The sequence below is a fragment of the Hylobates moloch genome, unplaced genomic scaffold (assembly GCF_009828535.3).
Source record: "Hylobates moloch isolate HMO894 unplaced genomic scaffold, HMol_V3 SCAFFOLD_24, whole genome shotgun sequence".
Lineage (NCBI taxonomy): Eukaryota > Metazoa > Chordata > Mammalia > Primates > Hylobatidae > Hylobates > Hylobates moloch.
Genome location: NW_026652299.1, coordinates 802,641 through 820,648, shown reverse-complemented (window position 1 = coordinate 820,648; position 18,008 = coordinate 802,641). Strand labels below are relative to the sequence as shown.

Genomic DNA, 18,008 nt, shown 5'->3' with positions numbered 1-18,008 from the left:
TCAGCCCTGACTCTAGAGATCTTTATTTATATATATATTTATTTTAAGGCTGCAATCCAGCCTGGGCCACGGGTCTCCTCTGTGGTTCATTGCAACCTCCACCTCCTGGGGTCAGGTGACCCTCCCGCCTCGGCCTCCTGAGTAGCTGGGACCACAGGCCTAAGCCCAGCGCACTGACACACCAAACCACATGAGAGCCCAAGGCCCTCGCCGTCTCCAGCACACTACCCAGCGCCCCTCGGGCCATCGTGGGACGTGCTGCATCTGTGCTGTCCAGCAGGGCAGCATCACTCACTCGTGGCTGCTGAGCACCTGAAACGGGGCCATGCAAGTGAGAACCTGCATTTTAAAATTCTGTGTGGTGTTGATTAACATAATGTACATAGCCATATGCAAGTAGTGGAGTCCTCCACTAGGCAGTGCAGATGCAAACGGGAGCTAGAGGCTCAGGGGAGCCGGTCCAGGCTCTGCCCTCTGCCACGTGGCTGAGCGTTTAACGCTGCGCACACCGCATCGGAGGGAAGCCCTGCTCTGTGTTCCAATCGTCATCACGATCACATCCACAGGCACGTGCTGGAAGACAGCTTCAGAATGGGCTCAATCTGTGCTAAAATGAGCTCAGGCCACATACAATTCAGTTTTCACTAAACTGTTCTGAACAGCTGTCGGCTGTTTTCCTCACAAGAGAGGACACCCTCTGAAGCAAAGGTTCCTGGGCCCCCACGCGATCCCTGCGGTGTGGGTGGGAGCATCTCAGGCTGCCTCCGAGAAGTGTGTCTGGGACCCACGTGAGACGGTTTGTGTCTATCTCAGCGGCTGTCCCGTCTGCAGGGACAGAGCGCCATGACCTGCCACCAAGAGGGCAATCTGGAGAACAGGACAGGAAAGGCCACGGTTCTCCACGACCGCCAGACTTCCCGCTCGGGGTTATCACACGTCTCCCGCCCACCACTTCCACATGCGCTACGGAAGCCACAGCTCCTGGTCATCAGCAGACGATGGGAAACCCACTGCCTCTCTGGCACACTGCTCTCAACAACTAAGAACAGACAGTGCAACCCCTTCTCACAACAGCACCTCTCCTGTCCCCTCTGTTTCCCAAAAGGAGAGAACACGGCACCCAGAAGCGCGTTGGTGTCACCGTGGAGCCTGGTAGCCCGGCAGCACCCACCTCCCTCAGGGGCTGTCCCACAGCGTCTCTGACCGATGCTGACGGCCTGGCAGCGCCACCGTCCATCTGGTCCACCCGAGCCTGCAGCTTCTGAAGCAAAGCAGTCAGCTCTCGGAGATTCTCGCCATGGTGGTGGCACTGTCCAGACAGAGAGGCCACCTGCTGCTCCACGCCACTCATCCAATGCCATGGAAGAGCCTCACTGTCACCCTGAAATGGCAAGAGAGAAATGAAACCAGGTAGTCAAGTGAGCATGAGCACAGGGTCAGTGAAACCTCCAGACAGTGTCCTATAGCAAGACGCCAGCTCTGGGGCGCACAGCATACGAATGGAGGAATCCACAGAAACCTGGAGTATCAGGTTTGATCCTTACATGCCTGACTATGGGTGGTTCTCATGTTCTTCTCCATACTTTCTGTACTTTGCACCATAATGAATACTATTATGTTTTTAAAATTAAAACTAACTGAATCATGAGAGTACTTTCAATGTGCATTTGAACTATCTTAGAACACTGAAGGAGCTCCAAAAACTTGCTTATCTGACATTTAAAAATATTTCCTACAACAGGACACCCGACTGAAGTGCCTGGCTCACAGCAGTGTGGAGGTGTCCCTGAAGCCCTCACATGTGCAGTGCCAGCTGAGAGGCCTTTCTACCCTCTCACCTGCAGAGGCTGGTTCAGGCGAGAAGTTGCGGGTTTAAATACGTCCTGGGGGTCATCCACCCGCTGCGTTCTATGCATGCTTGCCCAGTTCAACACGGGCAGGAACGAAAAGAAATCGCCCTGGCCCCGTAAGGAGAGACCTGCTAAAAGAGAAGAACCACCACACACACATGGGTACGCCACGCTTCTCAAAACGTGGACTTACACGCTCATTTTTTTCCACTAAGTTACACGTATGTGTATCGCTTAGCCATCGGAGGCAACTCAGCCAGATTTGACTTACCTAGTAAAAGGAAGAGTGGGATGAGCAAGACTAAAAACTTGCAGATGGTTCGAAGGCACCTGGGAGTAAAAATGAAAACCTTTGACTTAGAAAAAATGAAAGTCAGGGTTCACCAATCTGTCTTCCCCCTCTAGATAATTTTGCGCAAAATCCACCCCCCAGTATTAGAAAAGCAGTTACGGTTTTATCTACAAGGCTTCTGACGCCTACAGGAGAACCTTCATGTAAAACGGCATCCTTGAGACCTATGTTACCAACTCTCTGGTGCTGTGGGAATGGCCTGAGCTACCCTGAGTCGCTGCCCCTTCAGATCACCAGCCTCCTGAGGTGACTGATGCCACTGGGAACTGGAGCAGGGCAGAAGCCTGGACCTGGGTCCCCATCCTGCCCAGGCCCTTCCAGCTGCCTCACCTCTGCACACTTGTTCTCCTTAATGATATCTGCCTTTCTTATCTCACAGGTTGGTTTGAAAAATAAGAATATAAAAGCACTTTTGTAAAATATACAAACACTATGTGAATATAAGCTAAATCCTTACAAAATAACAAATCAAATGAGAGCCTGCAATTGGCACAAAATTGGTTCCTTAAAGCACCACGCTGACATGATATCCATTTCCTTACCTGGTAAGAAGAAACACATTCAGCCAAGAAATCAAAGTCACAAGCTGGTACCATCCAATCCCCAGCCACCAGAACACTCCAGAGGCTGCCTTCCCTACAAGAGAAAACACCAAGCGTTCTAAGCAAATGCTCTTAGGAAGACCACGCTCCTAAAGGGACCGTTTCTGTGAAGGCCAAGCTAGAAGCACATGAAGATGAAGCTGGAGGTGAAGAAGTTCAGTGATGCTAGTCGCCACGGCAGGAAGCGAGGCAGTAACGTATCATGCTGATGAACACACAGGACAGGATGCAGGAGAGGAAGCCCCAGATCCATGCATTCTCTGCACAGGGCACTAAAGCAGCCGGACTTGCCCCAGACCCAACCCCAGAGAAACCAAGGGTGCTCATGCAGCAAGTACAGTCAGTTAACATTACTACACCACGAAGAACGACACGTTACGCCAAGGGTCAAAGCATGAGAGCCTAAATGAGATTTTTACTTGGTTAGGTAAATCATCGAGTGCAGGTGCTGAGCTGCCAGAAGCTCTGGAGAGAACGCAACACAGAAACCCAAAATAGCCACCTGGAGCAACCACAGCCAGCCAAAGGGCCGACCACGCCGTCCTGGACACAGCCCGGCCCGCAGCTCCGATCCTGCGCAGAATCTGCAGCAAGAAGTAACCTGTGCGGAGAAGACGTGTGCGGCCTCAGACAGACGTCAGAGACCAGCCTCCGCAGTGACAGCACGGTGGGGACGCCCATGCCACACACTTCACCAAAGCCTGCATCGGTGGGTGAAGAGTCTCCTCAAAAAATATGAAAAGCCAAATAACTCTTATAAGTGCTGGCAATATCGCACTGACATGACCATTTGAAAAGCTCAGTTCTATTTTTTAATAGTTTTCACTCACTTCTGCCTGCAGATACTTCAGGTGTAAAATGCAGACATCTCCTAAAAACCCCAGGGTGCGGTGGTTGGAAGCCGCCCTACAAATATTGGCCATTGGTGCCAGCACAATTTATATTGGAAAGATCGTACCATATTTTAAAGCAGATTGAAATTCCATAGACACCTGCAGTTCATATGCTCTAGGCGAGGAAATAATTACTCAAAGACCAAAATTAGCATTATTCTAAAGGCTAATATTTTCTAGTGAAAATGTGTTTCAGAATGGGAACACAGCACTGCCGGATGACGGAATGCGCCACAATCAACTTAGCATCAAACCTCACATTACAAAAAGCAGGAAACTGCTCATGAAATCCATTTTGTTCCAGTTTTTGTTGTTGTTGTTGTTGTTTTGTTTTTTTTTTTAATTTAAGAGACAGGTTTTGCTATGTTGGCCAGGCTGGTCTTGAACTCCCGGCCTCAAGTGATCCACCCGCCTCGGCCTCCCAAAGTAAGTTTTGTTCCAGTTCTCACTGTGAGTGGTTCTCTCCTCACAGTGACTTAACATCTGCATGTTAATTCCTGCAACTATGTAATTACAACATGGTTGACATGCAAAGAAATATGGCTTATGAGAATTTAAAGAAAAATCAATTGTTTTATGTTTATTCATTAGCAGGTGAGACAATTATTTTTGAAACTAACTTTTTTTTTTAAGATGCCAACAGCACTTTGGGAGGCCGAGGCAGGCAGATCACCGGGTCAGGAGATCGAGACCATCCTGGCTAACACGGTGAAACCCCGTCTCTACTAAAAATACAAAAAAATTAGCTGGGCATGGTGGCGGGCGCCTGTAATCCCAGCTACTTGGAAGGCTGTGGCAGGAGAACTGCTTGAACTCTGGAGGTGGAGGCTGCAGTGCGCCACGATTGCACCACTGCACTCCAGCCTGAGCAACAGAGTGAGACTCCGCCTCCAAAAAAAAATTTACAAGGAAGCTTTTCGAGAGAGATTCACCCTGTTTTAAACCAAAGTTAATACTATTCCTGTCTTTACAGCAAGACTTTAAAGCACTTGAATTCCAAGCACAACCACACAAGACACAAATAGCATGGTGACAGGGCGAGATGAGACGGAGACGGGGCGAGAGACAACCTGCACATGCCCAGATGTGCTGGAGGGTCCCTGCCCGCCCGGGCGGCCGTGGCGACTGCAAGTGGATGGCTGTGTGTGCGTCGAGGTGCCTCTTGCCCCTACAGTCGTTGCCTGCAGGTGTGACAAGCAGTGAGTGTGGCGGATTCACAAGCAAACTCTGTCCATCTCAACTGTGCATAGCAATGGCAGTCTGAAAAAACTAGGAAACTGGATTACACACAAGACAGTTAACAATCAAAGCAAATGCAATCTGGTGGCTATGAGCTTCTGTGATGAGAACTTAAGCAGCAGCTCTATCAGCCCGTCGTCATCAGTGAGGACCACCATGTCATACGGGCCGTTCATTCTCTGCTGCTAGTGCCCAACATGACAGCGTGTGGGACCAACTCCACGACCGACGCCCACAGGAAAACGAAGCCATACTTACACAGCGCTTCCCCATTTACACTGAGGTGGCCATCCTCTCTGAGAACCTCTCTCACATTCATTCTCCCATAGTAACTGGCATGAGCTGCAACACACGCAAAAGAGGCTTAGGGAACTCACCGACGCCAAGCTCAAGTGCTTCAAGCACCCTGATGAAGTCAACACGATCAGAGAATGTGCTAGGCTAGCCACTTCCACAGAGTTCACACAGCCGATGGCTCCTACCACACAGGTGAATGCCGCTGACAGGGCCCAGGCCATGAGAAGAGACGTGAAAGGCCTCCACCCCCTGGCTGAATCGTATGTGTGGCCCAAACAATACAAGCATTGGCCTGCTTAAAATAGTTCTGGGTTGGGTGCAGTGGCTCAAGCCTATAATCCCAGCACCTGGGAGGCTGAGGCGGGCGGATCACAAGGTCAGGAGTTCGACACCATCTTGGTTAACATGGTGAAACTCCATCTCCACTTTAGTAAAAATACAAAAAATTAGCTGGGCGTGGTGGTGTGCACCTGTAGTCCCAGCTACTCAGGAGGCTGAGGCAGGAGAATCACTTGAACCTGGGAGGCGGAGGTTGCGGTGAGCCAAGATCGTGCCATTACACTCCAGCCTCGGCAACAAGAGTGAAAAACTCCGTCTCAAAAAGAAAAAAGGTTCTGAAAAAACAGGTTCTAAATACCACTCAGGTAAAGTTTTTGCTTTAAAAAGGTAATAAAAATCAAAAGTTGAGCACATTAACTTTTCATTTAAGAAATAACTTTAAAGATGTTTCAACACTGATCAGCTCTGAGGGAACCAAACTACACACAGAAGAAACGAAAAGTTCCACAAGCTCCCAGAGATGCAAGATCCAGGGGGGAAGCCAGGAGAGGGCCAGCACCAAGACCGCAGGAGGAGGCAGCGAGGCAGGTGCCTGGCAAGGAAAGTCAGGGAAGCCAGGAGAGGGCCAGCACCAAGACTGCAGGAGGAGGCAGCCAGGGAGGCGCCTGGCAAGGAAAGTCACAGCACTTTCTCCACCGCGAAAGTGTGACTGGTGGAAAAAGGAGGGAAAAATATTTAAATACCTTTTGATTCATGGCTTTTTGACTTATAGCTTTCGGATTCACAATCTTTTGATTCATGAGTTTTCAATTTGTAATTTTCTGATTCATAATTGAGCTTCATTAAAACCACTTGAAAAAGTTGAACTAAAAATGATGAAAAAGATGACGCAGTGTATCTGGCCAGCCACAAAATCCTATTCACGTAGAAAGACGCACCGCCTATTAAAAAATCATGAACATGTGTTATTTCTTCCCATAAAGCCAGTATCTACTTCCTGATAAGTCAGGTAGCCAAATTATTCATTTCAGGCACTTTTAGAATGGACACCAAAGATAATCACTTGGGGAAGAGCCCAACTGGCAGTGGACAGGGGACCCCAGAGAGGGCGCTGCGGAGTAACCCCCGAGGGGACCCCAGAGACTGGACTGCGGAGTAACCCCGAGGGGACCCCGGAGACTGGACTGCGGAGTAACCCCCGAGGGGCCCCAGAGACTGGACTGCGGAGTAACCCCCGAGGGGCCCCAGAGACTGGACTGCAGAGTAACCCCCGAGGGGCCCCAGAGACTGGACTGCGGAGTAACCCCCAGGGGGCCCCAGAGACTGGACTGCGGAGTAACCCCCGAGGGGCCCCAGAGACTGGACTGCGGAGTAACCCCGAGGGGCCCCAGAGACTGGACTGCGGAGTAACCCCCAGGGAAAGGCCACCAGCTCTGCTGACGCACTAGCAATCATCTATAGAGTACTTGAGCCGTGGCCACTTCACTCCAATGCTGTTTACACACACACTAGGACATTCAGATACTGCCAAACAGCCATCTGCTTCATGGCCTCTGACCCACCAGCTTAAGAATGGTACACCGGAGCACCAGAATCTCCTCCTTTGCTATTTATTATTTTTACTTTTAATTTTTTTTAGAGATAAGGTCTTGCTCTGTCACCTAGCAGTGGCATGATCATAGCTCACGGCAGCCTTGAACTCTGGGCCTAAGTGATCCTCCTGCCTCAGCCTCCCAAGCAGCTGGGATTACAGGCGCTGGCCACCATGCCCAGGTGACGTTTTGTATTTTTCGTTGAGAAGTCGTCTCGCTGTGTTGCCCAGGCTGGTCTCAAACCTCCTGAGCTCAAGCGATCCTCCCGCCTCAGCCTCCTGAGTAGCTGGGAGTACAGGCACATGCCACCATGCCCAGCTAATTTGTTTCTGCTTTTTTAGAGATGGGGTCTTGCTCTGTTGCCCAGGCTGGTCTCAAACTCCAGGCCTCATGTGATCCTCCCACCTCCACCTCCCAAAGATATGGGATTACAGGCATGAGCCACAGTACCCAGCCTATTTTTTAATTTATTTATTTGAGACAGGTCTCACTCTTGCCCAGGCTGAAGTGCAGTGGTATGATCTCAGCTCACTGTAGCCTCAACCTCCTGGGCTCAAGCAATCCTCCTGCCTCAGCCTCCCAAGTAGCTGGGACTACAGGCACGTGCCACCTCTCACTTTAGAAGATACAATGTGTGTTGGGCTGGGCATGGTGGCTCATCCCTGTAATCCCAGCACTTTGGGAGGCCAAGGTGGGCGGATCACGAGGTCAGGAGTTCAAGACCAGCCTGGCCAACATGGTGGAACCCCGTCTCTACTAAAAATACAAAAATTAGCCAGGTGTGGTGTGGGCGCCTGTAGTCCCAGCTACTCAGGAGGCTGAGGCAGGAGAATTGCTTGAGCCCGGGAGGTGGAGGTTGCAGTGAGCTGACAACTCCAGCCTAGACAACAGAGCAAGACTCCATCTCAAAACAAAAAACAAAACAAAACAAAAAACTACAGGCATCAAAAAGAATAAAGTTAACCTCAATTAACATATAAAATGAAAAGAGATGCTAAACTGTGCATACACTGTGATGGCATTTCAGGAAAGACAAAGCCAGAACTGCACAGTTCTACAGGTGCCTAAGAGAACCCTGGGACAGCCACGCAGCACTGGGGAGGCTGACGACTCCCAAGCCGCACACGTTAATGGTTCATTTCATGTTATCTGAATTTTACCTCATTTTAAAAAGTGTAAGAATTCCCACTCAACTATTATCATTAGCAGTGGTTCCCCCAGGAGGAGATGGATTGGGTGGGGGAAAGGACTTGTTTTATCTATAGTACTGAAACACTTTACAGGGAGAATTACAATTAGTACACACATAAAAACAAAAACAAAGAAAATGTGGAGGGAAAATTTATACTTGAGGAAAGCCATGCTTATTTTAAGTAAATATGATTATGCAAACAATTCATGCAATCTGACTGTGAGTATGTGGAGGGGAAATTTCTGGAAGTGTGTTTTTTTTCTGGTGTGGCAGCTTGTAGGTGATTTTCATTTTCTTCTTTGTGCCTGATTTTCCAATGTTCTTTGATAAACATGTTTTACTCTAACACGGGGTGATACACTAGTGAGGGCCGCACAAGTCCTGGCCTTCGTCTGAGAGGGCAAGGCAGGTGTGAAGCCCAGAAACCCCGCGAGAAGGATGAGGCTTGTTTTCTCCCCCAAAACACCCAAGACCGACGTCCGCAGGGAGGCGCCATGAGTTTCGGGAAGCTACAGTCCACACCACACCAGCGCCTTTTCCATCTAAAGATACACTCAACTGCAAGGCTAAGCTTGGGCCCTGACCGCCAGCATCCTGTCAGTCATAGAGAGACACACATTTACTACAACATGCGCAGGGAGGCCTTTGGAAAACGGCACGTTTCGGTAGCTTCTCTCAATTATCTGTGAACCTCCTTATTCTGCCGTAGTAGAGTGTATGGAATGTGCTTTTATTCTAAGAAAAATGTTATGTTCAACCTATCAATGACATGCTTCAAAACGCAGCCTCAATAAACACTGAATACACGGAATCCTTGTGTGCGTCGCAAAAGCTACGCAAGGGCTCACGTGCAGCACCGACGGGGCCCTGGGGTGCCGAGTGCTCATGGAGGCAGGTGGCTAAGGGGGAGCACCTGGGTCAGACGCCTGGGTTCAGCTCCAGGCTCCCCCACCTACCTGCGAGCCTCCTGAGCTGGCTAAGCCCCAGTTTGCTTGTCTGTAAAAAGGGGGCTGCCGTGATCACCCGTGAACAGTGCCTGGTGCGGAGTGGCCGCACAGCGGTGCTGGTCCACATGGAGGAACCCAAGCAGGCACCGTGCACAGTGCTGTGAGGGAAACCCACGTGCCGCCCTGCTCCCGCCACCTTTCCCGGCCCCTTTCACACTTTCTTATTGTGCTTATTAACACTAGCAGTGTCCATAACACCACAGCAGACACAACCACAAGTGAGGGCCACAAAGACAAGATGGTAAAAACAAGATGCGAGAAATCTTAGGGCAGAAGCCTTCGTCCTGTTGTCATCCTTCATTATGTGTGGTCATTTGAATAATACTGGACAAACGCCCCAGGTCCCGGGCAATGCCAGGCTCGGAGTAGATAAGACAGACCTGGCCCTGCCCTCCTGAGGCTTCCAGCACCTCCAAGCACAACAGAACGTGGGCTCAAAGGACAAGGTGCTGAGGGCTTCAGAACGAGGCAGCACCCAGCCCGGCCGAGGGTCCCAGCTTCTTCCTGCCACAGGTGTGAGAGATCCCGGGCCAGGCAGTCATGACAGGCACAGAATCCCAGCCCCCCAGGGCATCGCACTCCCGCCTGGAAGCCGCAAAGGGGCCTGCAGCTCTGTCTCCCCTGCAGGCCAGGGAGGAGGCCCCCGCAGTGACGCCCACACTCTTGCCCAGTCGCCTCTGAGGGAAGCCCATGGACAGAGGTTGTCCACATCAGGGGGTTCCCTGCAGTGACTGCTGCTGTCCCAGAACAAACCAGAGCCACATGTGTCCTTCCCAGACCCACACGTTCTCCGAAGGCCCCTCCATCACCATAAGCACAGGGCTAGCGACCACGGGAAATGTTTCCCCGACACAAACATGGCATAACCACTCTTCACAGGACAGACCAGAGCAGCGTCCCAAAGCCATTCCTTCAGTACGCGTGAACACCTGTGCTGTTTGATGAAACCAAAGGTGTGCATCTGAAACTGACTGTAGTTTTATTAGTTTCGCTTACGCAGAAATTTTCTTTTGCTCGCATCAAGTCCAAATTTATAGAATTTCAAATACTTTTAGGTACAAAATTACTAACCACATAAAATGTAAACTGGAAGAGGACAGGCAGGACAAAGCTGGTTTGGGGTGTACTTCTTATGCTTTCAAGGGATAATTTTGAGTTTAAGCCTCCAAGACAATTAGTGCAGACACTGAGACTTACAGAAAGGAAATATTAAATTTGGACAACACATCTTTTTCTGAGTTTTAAAGGACTGAGACTTACGTTTTTGATTCCTGTCCCTAGAATAAACTCTCGACACGGGCCCGGGGGCCGCGGGGTGCGCAGTGAGCACATCCTTGCGCTCGGACAGCATGCTGCAGTTGCTGCAGGAGAAGCCGTTGTGTGCGGTGGCGGTGGCGGCTCCCACATCCCCGTTTCCCTGAATGGCAGCTTTATTTCCACCTAAAGTTTTCAAACAGTAGATGGAACCTGTTTATCACAGTCTGCAGATACTTAACTAAAACTTCTATTTTGAAAAGTGTACGAAAATAAAAGGACTAAAATAATTACCTTTAAGATCACCATCATCATCAAGACCTAAAAAAAAAAAACAAAACCACACACACATTTTTGCTTGTGAGCTCAGCTTATCAAATAAGAACAAAACCCATTAAAAAATGTAAAGGTTACAATGGTTAAAGGTTACAATGGTTAATAAATGAGCATTATGGCACTGGTCACAGTTTATTTCCTAAAATGCCTCCAGATATATGCAGATACTTTCTGACTGAAGGTGAAAGCTTATCTTTGGAGAAAATACAGACAGACGGCAGCACACACAGCACCTGGCCTAAGGAGGGAAGCAGAACATGAGGGAAGGAGAGGAAAGCCCATCTATCTTCTCACAGCCCGCTCAGCGAGGCAGAAGCCTCAGCAGCAGCAGATGCCTCTCTGTTGCCTGGTAACCACTCTCACTAGCTGAGCAAAACAGAACAAACACGAATACCAAGGCTTCCCAAAATTAGCACACGCGATCTCTGGAACTAATCTGGATCTTCTAATTGTCTCAAAAGGGCCAACCAGTACATAAACCGAACGCAGATGAGTGGCTGGGCGCCCTTTACCATGCTTCCCTCTCCATGCACAGCCTTGGGACCCCACGCTCTCGCCAGCCAGGCTGTGGCTCCCACTGCCCAGACTTCACGTCAGCCAAGTCTGAGCGCCAGTGCCTCGCCCTGCAGCATTCTCTAACAACTCTCTAATCCTGGCTGCTTCAGTGCTTAGAGCTTTCTTGGAAACACACTGGTAAGTTTTTGGATTGTCTTTGTTCAAACATCCTACAAAAGTAATGCATTTATAAAAACAGAGTTATAAGATTACTACCTGCTGCTTAATCTCCCCATTATAACTAGTCACTACACGTTAGCATAACCCAATGACAACCCGACAAGGCGCACATGGAAGCAGCTTCCAAGGAGCGTCCTGATCAAGTCTGAGGACAAGCCTGGAACCTAAATGATGCTCCTCCCAGCCAGTCACGCAGCAAACCCACAATGTGGCCACAGCCTCCCTCTCCCCAGTATAATCCGAGAAACACCCCAAATGTAGGCGGGACAATCTGCGTCTCCCAGGGACTCACCCCAGAAGTGGTCCACTGTGGTCTGTTCACGAATCCAAGACTCGTCCAGTACAGAAGGCCGTCGAGTCACAGCATCCTGCAGGCTGTCAGTGCCGCCGTGGCTGATGCCAGAGGACGTGACCTGCCTTGACACGTGGTTGATACTAAAAGCTGATTTGTTTGCACTTCTGCGCTGTTTTGCTGTTCTAAGAAAAACAAAACAGCGAGTTTATAGATCTTTTCTAGCAAATACAAAATGATTACATTTGACCAATATAAACTCTTCATCTGGGAATAAACAGCATTTTAAGGCAAACCATTTTCCTATGCCATTTCTGCTGTAACGAATCAATTGTTAATATAAAAAAGGAATTTTTGAGCTGGGATCCAAGAACTCCCTCTAAAATGATAAACACAAAATAGTTTCCAGGTTATTTTGGGCACCATGACCCCAAAGTGGTTAAAAGCTAAAATAAACTAGAAATAAAAAAGACCTGAAAATAAAAAAGCTGTGATTTATAAATGTAATCCTCCCCTTTTCTAAAAACGATTTCTAAGTTGCTGGTAAAGATGGAATTGTGTTAAGTACAGCAAGAATAAGTGGTCACGGCCGGGCGCAGTGGCTTACGCCTGTAATCCCAGCACTCTGGGAGGCCGAAACGGGCGGATCACGAGGTCAGGAGATCAGACCATCCTGGCCAGCATGGTGAAACCCCGTCTCTACTAAAATACAAAAAATTAGCCGGGTGTGGTGGTGGGTGCCTGTTGTTTCAGCTACTCGGGAGGCTGAGGCAGGAGAATGGCGGGAACCTGGGAGATAGAGGTTGCAGTGATCCGAGATCATGCCACTGCACTCCAGCCTGGGTGACAGAGCCAGACTCTGGCTCAAAAAAACAAAACAAAACAAAACAAAAAAATAGGTGGTCATAGGCCAGGCGCGGCGGCTCACGCCTGTCATCCCAGCACTTTGGGAGGCCAAGGCAGGCGGATCACCCGAGGTCAGGAGTTCAAGACCAGCCTCACCAACATGGAGGAACCCCGTCTCTACTAAAATACAAAATTAGCCGGGCGTGGTGGCACATGCCTGCAATCCCAGCTACTCGGGAGGCTGAGGCTGGAGAATCGCTTGAACCCAGGAGGCAGAGGTTGTGGTGAGCCAAGATCGCACCATTGCACTCCAGCCCGGGCAACAAAAGCAAAACTCCGTCTCAAAAAAAAGGGCCGGGCGCGGTGGCTCACACCTGTAATCCCAGCACTCTGGGAGGCCGAGGCAGGTGGATCACAAGGTCAGGAGATCGAGACCATTCTGGCTAACGTGGTGAAACCCCGTCTCTACTAAAAATACAAAAAATTGGCTGGACGTGGTGGCGGGCGCCTGTAGTCCCAGCTACTCGGGAGGCTGAGGCAGGAGAATGGTGTGAACATGGGAGGCGGAGCTTGCAAGCTTGCAGTGAGCCGAGATCACGCCACTGCATTCCAGCCTGGGAGACAGAGCGAGACTCCGTCTCAAAAAAAAAAAAAAAAAGAATAGATGGTCAAAAAATAATTTCTGCATTCATACTGACCACAAATGACAACAGGAAAGCCCTCAGACGTAAACACCCTGTGAATGTTACCACTGTCAAGATGGTAACAGGATGATGAACAAGATCCTCCCCTTCGAGGGAAGCGCAGGAGGCCAAAGGCAGCAGTGACACCCGGCAGAGGGAGGACGATGGCCACAGGAGCGCGGCGTGGCAGTACACCTGCAGCACACTTGCTCTCCACGCCACCGGGTGACAGAGACTGGGCTGCTGTGCGACCCTGGTAGCTGGGTGCTTGACACGGAGCTACCCAATGGGATCTGCTGGTCCTCAGCTGCATCATGAACTCACATCCTGCGTCTCCAAGGGTGAGGCTGGGAATCGAACTCTTTGCACAGTGAACTCCCTACATGACTGTGGTGCCTGTGGAAGCCACCGGCTGGGAGCGGCCGTTCAGATTCCAGGCAGCTCTCCACCCATCAACCATTCCGCCATCGCTCTTAACAGCCACCGTCTTCCTTCTCAAGAGAAAGACTGGAACGGAAGCTCTTATTCTTACATAGGCAACATAAAGCTGTCACTTTTATTATCCCTAAATGGCACAAAGATCTTGCAGACTTTTGTTCCCTCTTGGCACAGAAGTGGGCACGTGGAGAGTTCAGAGATCAAATGAACTCGACAAACGCAAATACAGGTAAATAACCTAAACTTTATGTATTTGTCAGTTAACACACAGATTTTTAATAAAGACCTAAAGAATGAACTGCGCCGGGCGCGGTGGCTCACGCCTGTAATCGCAGCACTTTCGGAGGCCGAGGCGGGTGGATCACCCGAGGCCGGGAGTTCGAGAACAGCCTGGCCAACGTGGTGAAACCCCGTCTCTACTAAAAATACAAAAATTAGCTGGGTGTGATGGTGGGCACCTGTAATCCCAGCTACTTGGGAGGCTGAGACAGGAGAATCTCTTGAACCTGGGAGGTAGAGGCTGCAGTGAGCCAAGATCACGCCACCACTGCATTCCAGCCTGGGCAACAAAGTGAGACTGTGTCTCAAAAAAAAAGAAAAATTTGCCGGGCGTGGTGGCGGGCACCTGTAATCCCAGCTACTCAGGAGGCTGCATGTAGTAGAATCGCTTTAACCTGGGAGACAGAGGAGGCAGTGAGCTGAGATCGTGCCACTGCATTCCACCCTGGGCGACAGAGCGAGACTCTGTCTCAAGAAAAAAGAATGAACTGGACACGGAGATCGTCCACGACACCATGTGTAATCTGTAAGATTCCTTCCTCTTTACACATGTGGTAGGACAGCTGTAGCTCAGCTCCCACCACAGGACCACAAGCTTCCAGACCTGAGTGCTGGCACTTCACGTGGAGAGCACCAGCAAAGAGAATGTGAAACATGAACAGCAGAACATCAGTACTAGACAAGCCACAAAGATTCCAGAGTTCCTTTCGGTCTTTATTTACAGCAAAACTACCACTTTATATGGCGGGTTTGTGTGCCTGTACACGCACATACACGCACATATCCTTAAGCTCAAGAGACAGGGTGTGGCTTTACAGACCAAAAAGTATGGAAGCTTGGTTTTAACTGGTGTTAGAGATCAGACGGAGAGGATGCGCAGCGGTGCTCACCTGGCCGCTCGGTTCTTCAGGGAGACAGCGCTGCTGGTGCCGTTGTTGGCACCCACAGCCTCACCATCCCCCAGGGTGCATGCTGTCGTGGCCAGGCGCAAACTACGGCGGGACATCCGTGGAGAATCAAATACAGGGTCCAATTTGTGCTCCGTCTCAAAATCCAGAGCATCTGAAGAATAACTGGAACTAGAAGGAAAAAACTCATCAGAGGTAAAACAGTGCTTACAGCCCCCATTCTGAAACAAAATGAACAAATCATAAACTGAAAGTGCAATGTATTGTGGATTTTCAAGAGCAACTATTACTGGGTGACAACCTCACTCTAAAGCAAACGTATGGTGGCACAGAGGTCAGCCAGCACCGGCTCCTGACATCTGCCCCAGCCACTCTCCCTTCACGTCAGATGTAGGACTGTACGGTGACACATAGGTCAGCCAGCATCAGCTCCTGATGTGCCCCAGCCACTCTCCCTTCACATCAGTGTAGGACTGTACGGTGACACATAGGTCAGCCAGCATCGGCTCCTGACATCTGCCCCAGCCACTCTCCCTGCACATCAGACGTAGGACAGAACATTCCCAGATGTTGGGGCCTAGTGTCTACAACTCACCCTAAGAACTGCTTGATGGCATATGCTAGAGCCCTGAGTCCCCACCTACGTCCTCGCTATAAACACATCAGCGTGTGTTTCCTAGTCAACACTATGTGGACGTGAGATTGAATCCAATACACCGGTGCATTGTAGAATGAATCCACGCAGGAGAGGAGGCCAAGTGATCGAGCCATCAACGCTCCCCTTCTAAATTTAGAATTTATCTAAAGCCTTGAGACAATTCACAACTGCTTTGAGCCTGTGACCAAAGGAAAGTCACTTCCAATACCTTCCATATAATTATTTAATTAATGTAATTAAATAAAAAGATGAGCCAGGCACGGTGGTTCACGCCTGCAATCGCAGCACTCTGGGAGGCCTAGGCAGGAGGATTGCGTGAGCCTGGGAGTTTGAGGCTGCAGTGAGCTATGACTGTGCCACTGCACTCCAGCCTGGGCAACAGAGCTAGACCCTGTCACACGTTCATGACCAACAGTAAGTTAATACAAACTGCTTCGAGTCACCACACACAATTTAAGAAAGAGGTTCTTCTTTAACTTAGAGACTGAGGTGGGGACGAGAGAGAGACTGCACTAGGCTATGTTGAATGCTGATGACTGTTATGAAGCCAGACAGAATTTCAGTATCATCTCAAGAAGCGTTTGTTTCTAGCAGAATATTTTACACAATTGTGATTCTAGTTTAAGAAAACCTGTGAACCCAGCCACCACCCGTAACATGGTTCCTACAGACAGGTTATGCCCAGAGCCCTGCGAGAGGACACCAGTGTCCAGTGGAGACAGGAGGACACGGATGCCGGCCCAGCACCGTCCCAGGACGCAACGCAGCCCAGTAGGCTATCGTATTAAAGCACTTTATTACCTTTTCTGCAATGTTTGGGGGAACACAAAATTTCAAACGGAGGTGTCCAGTCTAGGATTAGAGAGAATTAAGTGACAGAACGAGGAGACAAGACTGACAAAAACTCTGAAGATAACTTAGAGATCTCACCTTTAAGAGCACTAGGCTTTAACGTCTCTCTCTCATTAGTTATGCACTGTTCTTTTAAAAATGTGTTATTTAGATGTACTTTGTATCAAAAGATTGAAAAAAATTGACTCCAATTGAAAACCAGAGACAGATACCAAGCATCCCTGGACCCACAGCACCTGCCCGACAAGGGCACACAAGGTTAACTCAGCTCAGGTGAGCCGGACCAAAAGGGGCACAGTCCACGTGTCTGAGACTGATGTGCTTCAGACCGCTGCTCACAGAGTGTGGCAGCTGTGCCCTGACACCGACTCCAACCGCAGAACCCTGCTCGCCCAGCTCTTCCAGCCGCGGACCCCCACTCACACCAGCTCTTCCAGCCGTGCACCCCCGCTCACCCCAGCACTTCAGAGCCTCCGCGACCAGGGCCTCAGCTCACGAGGGTTCCCCAGCCCGCTGTCCTGCTGCCCCAGTGGCCTGCCGCTCTCCCTGCCGGGGCGGGGTGGGCCCCAATGCTTTCTCTCAAGCTCACCCACCATGTTGCAGGTGTGAGTGTGTCATGATTCGCAGTCCCCAAGTCCTCAGGCCATCCATGTGTGCCCAGCCCTCAGTGGCCTTCTCAGAACCCCTCCATCCACCCCATGTCTGACGTCACCACCTTCTTCCTCCACCTCTCGGTCTCTGTCGGAAATGCCCTGCATTTTTCTTCCCAGAAAAGCCAAATGTCATCAGAAAACTGCCTCCTCCTTGACCACGCTCATCCTTTCCCTCTGCAGGGGTTACCTGTATGTGTCAACTTGACTGGGCCTTGGGTGCTCAGATATGTGCTCCAACATTATTCTGAGTGTATCTGTGAGGGTGTTTCTGGATGACAGTAACACTGAAATCAAAACACTGAGAAAGCAGACTGCCTTCCAATCAGCTGAAGGCCTGGACAGAACGCGAAGGCTTTAAGAAGCAGCAGCTCCTCCTGCTGGACAGCCTGGAGCTGGAACGCCAGCTACGTCCTGCCTTCAGACTCAACCAGAACACGAGCTCTTCCAGGGTCTTGAGCCAGCCGGCCTCCAAACTGGAACTATACCGTGCTTCTCCTGGGTCTTGGGCCTCTGGACTTGGCCTGGAACTTACACCATCGGCTGCCCCGAGTCTCCCCTTGCCAACTCAGCCTGAAGATCTTGGGCCTTGCCAGTCTCCATGAGCCAATTCCGCATAATCAATCTATTCCTATGAACGTATTCATACGTTTACTCATGTTCTACCCTGACGCACCCTTCCTGCCTGAAGCGATGCAAAAGTAATCCCGAGCCAGGCCTGCGTGCTCTGGATGGAGTTCCTCCTTCCCTCCTCTCTCTCTGCAGGAGGCCCTT

The 18,008-nt window shown here is 50.1% G+C and overlaps 1 protein-coding gene across 38 annotated transcripts in view; it reads right to left on the bottom strand.

Moving 5' to 3' along the window:
* SUN1 (Sad1 and UNC84 domain containing 1) overlaps window positions 1-18,008 on the bottom strand; it is a 57,414-nt gene that overhangs the window by 19,856 nt on the left and 19,550 nt on the right. For 6 of the 38 annotated variants that reach the window (XM_032145846.2, XM_058434281.1, XM_058434287.1 and 3 more), the window contains 12 exons: window positions 15,057-15,245; window positions 11,921-12,105; window positions 10,852-10,878; window positions 10,564-10,743; window positions 6,256-6,453; window positions 5,195-5,278; window positions 4,768-4,878; window positions 3,307-3,405; window positions 2,745-2,838; window positions 2,122-2,180; window positions 1,839-1,981; window positions 1,172-1,381 (listed from right to left, as the gene is read on the bottom strand). In XM_032145846.2, coding sequence (XP_032001737.1) covers window positions 1,172-1,381; window positions 1,839-1,981; window positions 2,122-2,180; window positions 2,745-2,838; window positions 3,307-3,405; window positions 4,768-4,878; window positions 5,195-5,278; window positions 6,256-6,453; window positions 10,564-10,743; window positions 10,852-10,878; window positions 11,921-12,105; window positions 15,057-15,245 — 1,579 coding nt within the window. Of the gene's footprint in view, window positions 1-1,171; window positions 1,382-1,838; window positions 1,982-2,121; window positions 2,181-2,744; window positions 2,839-3,306; window positions 3,406-4,767; window positions 4,879-5,194; window positions 5,279-6,255; window positions 6,454-10,563; window positions 10,744-10,851; window positions 10,879-11,920; window positions 12,106-15,056; window positions 15,246-16,533; window positions 17,052-18,008 lie in introns of those variants that run through there. The other 32 variants (XM_032145859.2, XM_058434288.1, XM_058434296.1 and 29 more) reach the window with 19 other exon arrangements.